Consider the following 7,663-nt stretch of genomic DNA (forward strand, 5'->3'; position numbering starts at 1 on the left):
AAAAAACCAATACAACACAACATAACCCCCCTCCCTTTAATGGTGGTGCTGGGATCTAACCCAAGGCCTCACAAATACTCAGCTACCACGCTCCGCACCACGATTCCCATCTGGAACATTCTTTTTTTTGTTCGAGACAGGGTTTCTCTATATAGCTTTGGCTGTCTTGTATCACTCTGTAGACCAGGCTGGCCTCGAACTCAGAAATCCTCCTGCCTCTGCCTCCCGAGTGCTGGGATTAAAGGTGTGCGCCTCCACCGCCCAGCTGAAACATTCTTAACTACAGTTCTCAACCTCTATTGCCTTAGAAATCACCTGTAGAGTTTTAAAAATATACCACACCTGCCTTCCCCCTAGAGAGTCCATTTGATTGATCTCAGGTGGACTTGAACACTGGCGTCAAAAGCTTACCCAGGTGACCCGGAAGTATATAGTCCAGGCTGAGAACCTGTTACTGTGTAAACATAGAATGAGGGAGTTCTGGGGAGCGACCTGCAGGGCTTCCTCGGACCAGCACAAAATAAGGCTGAGAAAACATGGTGCCCCGGACCAGAGTCTAAACCCCTTGTGCTTGAGAGATCTGACCAGCTGCCTTGTCCAGGCAATGAGGGAGTTGGCTGACCTGTGCTCCCACTTGGCATTTCAAGACGGAATTCTGAGAAACATTTTCAAAGCCCTTTATTGAGTTTCTGTGCCCCTGATGCCCAGGCACTAGGTTCACTCTGGCCCAGCATGCCGTATCCACCACCCCGTCCCAGGAGCACACAAGAAGGAAAGACCAACCCTGGTTAGTTATAAAGCTATCTGCTCCTGGATCCAAGTCAGGTAGTTGGCCACGTCAGTGTAGACCCCGGGCTTGTTACGGTCACCACAGCCTGAGCCCCAGCTGATGACCCCTCGCAAGGTGAGCTGACGGCCTGCAGTTCCTTCCTCACACACCAGAGGACCCCCGGAGTCACCCTGGGTGGGGAACAGGCAGCTCATGGCTCTTGCCCTCTGGTTGACAGGCAGGGGGGGCAAGGTACCAACCAGGACCCCAGGGCTGACCTGGCAGGCATCGGTGCCTCCCTCCAAGAAGCCAGCGCAAAGCATCCCAGGCAAGATGGCGTCTCCATGCACGTTAGAGTTGGAGCAGCGATCCAGGGAGATGAAAGGAACCTGTGCCTCCTGCAGGAAGGTGGCGTATTCTTCAGCCCCTGCAAATCAGAGGCAGGGACCTGAGCTGGCTGCGTGGGCCAGGCTACCAGACAATTCCCCACCTACCCCGACTTTGCTCCCTCACAGCAAGCCCGAGTGATAGGGACCTTCCAGTAAGTAGTTCATGGTAAGGATACTGAAGCCCAGAGGAGAGCTGGGCTTAAAACACAGGAAGCACCTCCTATCATCTCCCACACAGTGTCTCAGAACCTGGCTCCCGGAATAGCTCTCCCCATTGTCTCCATTGCTCTAGCGTGGGGACAAAGTCCTGGTTAAGCCTTTATAATCTAGATCCCAAAAGAAGCACAAGGTAATTCAAGTCTCTCTGCAATCCTGTGCTGGGCTGCTGTCTGTCGATTTGACACGATCCAGAGTCTTCTAGGAGGAAGGAACCTCACCTGAGGAGATGCCTCCATAAGACTGGCCTAGGGCAATGTCTGTGGAGCATTTTCTTGATCAATGGTTGATGTGAGAGGGCCCCACCCACTATGAGTGGTACCATTCTGAACAGATGGGCTTGGGTTGTATAAGAAAGAAGCTGGCCGGGCAGTGGTGGCGCACACCTTTAATCCCAGCACTTGGGAGGGCAGGCGGATTTCTGCGTTTGAGGCCAGCCTGGTCAACAGAGTGATTTCCAGGATAGCCAGGGCTATACAGAGAAACCCTATCTCCAAAAAACCAAAAAAGAAAAAAAGACAGGGGCTGGCGAGATGGTTCAGCGGGTAAGAGCACTGACTGCTCTTCCGAAGGTCCTGAGTTCGGATCCCAGCAACCACATGGTGGCTCACAACCACCCGTAAGAGATCTGACGCACTCTTCTGGTGTGTCTGAAGACAGCAACAGTGAATTACACTGTTGAGAGGGGCCAGAGCGAGTGGGGCTGGCAGAGGTCCTGAGTTCAATTCCCAGCAGCCACACACATGATAGCTCACGGCCATCTGTACAGCTACAGTGTACACATAAAATAAAACAAATCTTTTAAAAAAAAGAAAAAAGACAGAAAGAAAAAAGCTGAGCCAGAAAGGTGCAAGCCTTTGATCCTAGCACTTGGGAAGCAAAGGCAGATGGATCTCTAAGTCTGAGGGCGGCCTGGTCTACAGAGCTGGACAGTTCCCGGACAGCCAGGACTACACAGAGAAACCCTGTCTTGAAAAAAAAAAAAAGAAGAAGATGAAGAGGAGGAGGAGGAAGAACAAGAAGAAGAAGAGAGCAAAGCAAGCCAAAGCCAGCAAGCCTCGAGGTGTTGGGCTAGCTCAGAGGTTAAGAGCACTTGCTGTTCTTGCAGAGGACCTTGGTTCAGTTCCCAGCCCCCACAGGATAGTTTTCAAACTGTACTACAGATCTGGCTTCCCTATACCAGATGTACATATGGCACACACATATGCATGTAGGCAGTTGCACATGCAAATAAAATAAAAAATAAATGAATTTTTAAAAAGAAAGCTGAACAAGCCATGAAGAGAAAGGCAGCAAGGACTGTTCTTTCCCATTTCCCGCCTCAGTTCCTGTCTCCAGCTCCTGCTGTGGCTTCCCCCATGACAGACAGCAACCTTGCAACCTTGGAAGCCAAATAAAGCCTTTCCTGTCGAAGCTGGATTTGGTCGTGATGTTTATCGCCACAATAGAAGCCAAACTAGAACAACCTCAAGGGACTCAGGAATCTGGACAGAGGATTCTGGGAAAGGCACACTACAGAGACAAGGGCCCTGTGTGGTTTTTACAACTGTCATGTCAGTGAGACGTGTTCCACAGGTTCATCGGGGCCTACCAAAAGTCTCCAGCCAGCCCCCTACAGTTGTGCCTACCCTCGAACTGGTGACCCCAGCCGGCCACCTCGCAGACCACTGTCTCAGAGGGTGGGGCAGCGCCGCTGGGCAGACACACTGGCTGGACGTGAGGTGACATGATCGCGCAGCTGTTGCTTTCGCTCTCCTGCAGGCGCAGCAGAGCTACCCCGAGAGGGAGGGGTTAGATGGTGACATAGGGCCCCAGCCCTCCCCATCCTCCCCATTCTCCCTATCCCTGTAGGGCCACCTCACCCAAGTCGTGCTGGTAAGTGACGGAGGAGAAGCCCTCGTGAAGGCGGTAGGAGCGCACAGCCAGAGTCTGGCACCGCTCGCAGCTCTGGTTATGGCGATCTTGACCAAGTACCACTGTCAGTTCCTCCGGCGCTGGCCTGCGGTCGGGTGGGGGACAGACAGCGTGCTCAGTCCAGCTACAAATATTCTGGGGACACCCCTGTTCCCAACCCCTCGAGGGAGCTCAAGAATGGCGGGCTGGGTTACAGGTGTGGTAGGAACGATCTAGGGGTCCCCTAGGGTGGAGCTTGCCGGTTCTGCAGGCAGTGAGCCGCCGTCAGCACCCAGCAGGGGGCGATGAGACTGCCCGCGCAGAAGTTGTCGCCCCAGTACAGTGCAGCGATGTAGGGGTGCGACCCAGGCAGAGCCACTAGTCCGCCCACCACGCGCCTGAGCGAGGACAGTCGCTTGCGGAACCTCTGTCCGCAGGCCACCGTGCTGGTCCTGGACAAAGTCTGATGCTCGGCCGAGGCTGTGGAAGGAGAGACTGGCTGAGGCCATGAATACCAGCCACGGGCTGCCTGGTCCATGTCCTTTGCGCCAGGACCCCCTCCTCTTCCTAACCATTTAGTGCATCGGACAGGGACGGGGACTGAGGCATCTGCAATATGGGAGGCCAGGGCTCTGTCACGTCCTGACTCTCGGGGCGAAGTAGAGGTGTGAGCGTTGGCGTCGGGCACTGCTCCAGGTCGCAATAGTCCCAGCCCAGCCTGTCGCCATTCCAGACGTAGCACCATGGACGTGTGTCATTATCTGGGTTCCTGCAATCTCAAGAGGGTGCATTGTTAGAACGTGGGGGAGCCCCCGAGGGCTCTAAGGGGAAGCAAGTTACCCTGCCCGGTCCCTTCTCGCGAACCGGCAGAATGCGTGGTGCCCCAGGCCCCATCTTAGCGCTTGCATCTCAGTCATGTTCCTGTAGGTGGCCTCCGAGGCCCACCGCTGACATGGAGCGCCCGACAGTGTAGTTCCAGCCTGGCCCCGGTAGCTGAGCCCCCTGCCTTCATAGCAGGTCGCCCTAAGGTCTAGAGAGAGAGAGAGAGAGAGAGAGAGAGAGAGAGAGAGAGAGGGCTCCCTGCAATCAGGGGATGGGTCTGTTGGTGCCCTCTGGTTCACTTTTCCATTCTCTCTATCCACCTCGGCAAGCTTTTCTTTCCCACATGAGGCCCAACTCACCCAAGTCGCAAAAAGGTCCCGTATAGCCTGTAGGGCAGTGGCACAGTCGGTGGTCCTCCACCAGGAGGCAGCTGCCCCCATTAAGGCATGGATTGCCGCTGCAGGCTGGGGGAGGGGGGAGGTGCAGACTGAGCCCTCCCTGGGTGCATCATACCACCCAGCCTTCTACCAGGGGCTCTCGACTGTCTGCCCTCCTCCCCACAGTCCCTACACACCCACTTACCCTGACTGGCCAGCGGCTTGCAATGACCCTCAGAACCTTTGCACTCGCACCTGGCCACACCTCCTGGCCCTGTTCTAAACCATATCTCATTCTCATGGAAGAACTTGAGAAGCTGAGGCTCAAAGCATTTATCTGGGGACAAAAGGAAGCCAGTGGGACTCCGTTGTCAAAGTTCTGGGGCTCCAGGGACCTCTTGCTAGAAGGCAGTTCCTCTTACTTTTCTGGCAATGTTTCCCAGTGAGGTGTTCAGGGCAGAGACAGTGTGGGCCATTGGGGGTGTTGACACATGTCCCTCCTTTGTGGCAGGGGTTGTGCTTGCTGCAATGGTCTAAGAGGGAGATACAAGAGAAAAGCACATGGAGACGGGATGACACACGTAGGGGCCAATTCCCCTCCCTGCACTTGCTTGTCATAGAACCATGGAACCCCAAGCTTCTAGACCCCTTAAGCTCATCTGGACAATAGTGGCCTCTTTCCCCAGAGTTCTTCCTCTGACTTTTGAAAGGATGCTATAGAAGGGAAGGGAAGGGGCCCAGAATCCCAAGTGGGTGGCACCTGATGATACCGAGAAGGTAGGTGTGTGGGAGTGGATCAAGCAGCGGGGCACACGCAGCCTGAGCCACCTAGAGTCTACATGCCGTACCTTTCACTTTCTTGGGCTCCAAGCAGTATCCCCATTGCTGATCCTCATCAAAGTTGGGGGTGGTAGCACACCTGGGGAATAGATGAGGTTTCCCTTCATTGTCTGAGGTTGGCTAGGCTAGCCTTACTTAACACACACACACAGGCGCGCGCGCGCGCACACACACACACACACACACACACACACACACACACCCCTTTTGCCTAAACATGATTCTTAGTTAACTAGGCAGAGTCCATTCATCCAGGCCCCTCCCCCAATCCCTATTGAAAGTCTTACCAGAGCCTGGAGCCCAGCCTTCCTTTGTGGATGCATTTGTGGTACAGGCGACGGTGGTACTGAAAGGGAAAGTGGCAGAGCTTCCCGTCCACAGTGAGAACTGTAGGAACACCACATCTCTGAGCCCTGCCCCGAGGACCAGCCCCCCAAAAGCTCTGCCTCACCTCAAGACTGCAGCCTGCTTAGGAAGTTGGCTTCCAGAGCCAGAAGCTGGAGTATATACCTGACTCCACCACTCAGTTCTCTGACCCTGAGCAAATCTGAAACCCAGGTGCTTGTCACAAAGTTGCAAACCTGAAACCCAGGCGCTTGTCACAAAGTTGTGCTAATTAAATATTTAGGTCACACGCCTTACATCCCAGCACTTGGAAGGCAGAGGCAGGTGGATCTCTGTGAGTTCAAGGTCAGCCTAGTCTACATGGAACTCGTTTAGTTCCATGACAGCCAGGCTATTACACAAAGAAAGTTTGTCTCCCCACCCCCCCAAAAAAATCCCAATAAATAAATAAATGAATAAATAAATATTTAGGTCACAACCATTTTTCATTTAGTAAACTGGCAACAGTAATGCAACTGCCAATCCTCACTGACTTTATATTTACAAATCTGCCTGCTTTGTAAACATTTATTTGTAACCCCCACAACCCAAAACTTGTGATTCAAGTTGAGGATATAAGTCACTAGTGTAGTGTTTGCTAACAAGACACCAGAAGGCAAAAAACGCCAAACAAACTGCCAACGTTTGCAGTGCCTTTGTGGTCTCTATGGAATTGTATGGGTCAGCGAAAGATGCTTGAACACACACACACACACACATACACATACACAATACACACATACACACATGCACATATATATACATATACAAACACATACATATACACACACATACACACATGTACACACAAACATACATACTTTTTTTGTTTTTGTTTTTGTTTTTTGAGACAGGGTTTCTCTGTGTAGCCCTGACTGTCCTGGAACTCACTCTGTAGACCAGGCTGGCCTCGAACTCAGAAATCCGCCTGTCTCTGCCTCCCAAATGCTGGGACTGAAGGCATGGGCCACCACTCCTGGGCACACAAACTTCTTTTTAAAGAGGGCCAGAGTTTTAGTTCAGTAGCCAAGCATCTGCCTGGCATACATGAGGTGTAGGTGCCATCCCTAGTGCTTCAGAGAGAAAGAGTGTTTCTATGTGGATGCTCAAGTGTTACCTGGGACTCCTACCTGCAAGAACACAAGAAGCTGTGTGCACCTTATGAAGAAAACCTGTCAGGCAGGTGGTAATAGTGGCACTGGCCATTAGGCCAGTGTTAAGGGATCAACAACATGCACACGGAATAAGGCCTTTAAACAGAATCCATATGTAATAAGGTTACGTGTTAATGATTGATGAAAATGCCATAGCCAGAGGCTCACAGAACCTAATAGAATCTGAGCTTGCTGTTCATGGGAGCTGTGAAGAATATGATTAATCATAAGAAATAACTGTACTGGGGATATGGGAGAGTTTGGAGGGAGGAAAGGGGGGAAAATGATGTGATTATACTCTAGTCTCAAAAAGAAAATGAAAAAGAAATTGCTGTCTATTTCAGAGGAACACTATGAGGCTTAGTGGCAATGCCTAGGACATTGAGTCCAGTGCCTAGTATGTGCTCAACAAACATGTATTACTTTTTTTTTTAGTGGCATTGTAGCAACATAGTGAGAGAGAGAGAGAGAGGGAGGCAGAGAGAGAGAGAGAGGTAGAGAGAGAGAGAGAGAGGGGTCAGGTTGAAAGGGACAGCAGCTATTTGGCTTAGCGTGAAGTTAGGGACAGAGCCTAGAGGGTCACACTGAGTTGGGCTTCAGTGTGAGACATCACACTACAAGCCCTCAGTGACCCCACAGACAAGGCTCATCATTGTAGGGTTCTGTACTCACAAGCCCTATGGCAGGGTTTGGGGCAGGATGGAGGTGGGACCCTTCATCTAAGTCAAATTTACTAAGAGTTAAGAATTTTTTCTTGCCGGGCAGTGGTGGCGCACGCCTTTAATCCCAGCACTTGGGAGGCAGAGGCAGGCGGATTTC

General features: G+C 52.1%; 1 protein-coding gene across 1 annotated transcript in view; it reads right to left on the reverse strand.

Moving 5' to 3' along the window:
- Positions 1-679: 679 nt before the first annotated feature.
- F12 (coagulation factor XII) overlaps positions 680-7,663 on the reverse strand; it is a 9,069-nt gene continuing 2,085 nt past the window's right edge. The window contains exons 3-14 of the mRNA XM_031358229.1: positions 5,594-5,693; positions 5,315-5,385; positions 4,889-4,999; positions 4,672-4,803; positions 4,449-4,553; positions 4,132-4,297; positions 3,840-4,036; positions 3,528-3,747; positions 3,237-3,373; positions 3,003-3,146; positions 1,048-1,196; positions 680-960 (exon numbers count right to left, since the gene is read on the reverse strand). Coding sequence (XP_031214089.1) covers positions 793-960; positions 1,048-1,196; positions 3,003-3,146; positions 3,237-3,373; positions 3,528-3,747; positions 3,840-4,036; positions 4,132-4,297; positions 4,449-4,553; positions 4,672-4,803; positions 4,889-4,999; positions 5,315-5,385; positions 5,594-5,693 — 1,700 coding nt within the window. The 3' untranslated portion in view covers positions 680-792. The remainder of the gene's footprint in view (positions 961-1,047; positions 1,197-3,002; positions 3,147-3,236; positions 3,374-3,527; positions 3,748-3,839; positions 4,037-4,131; positions 4,298-4,448; positions 4,554-4,671; positions 4,804-4,888; positions 5,000-5,314; positions 5,386-5,593; positions 5,694-7,663) is intronic.

This window comes from Mastomys coucha, unplaced genomic scaffold (genome assembly GCF_008632895.1).
Source record: "Mastomys coucha isolate ucsf_1 unplaced genomic scaffold, UCSF_Mcou_1 pScaffold7, whole genome shotgun sequence".
NCBI classification, from domain to species: domain Eukaryota; kingdom Metazoa; phylum Chordata; class Mammalia; order Rodentia; family Muridae; genus Mastomys; species Mastomys coucha.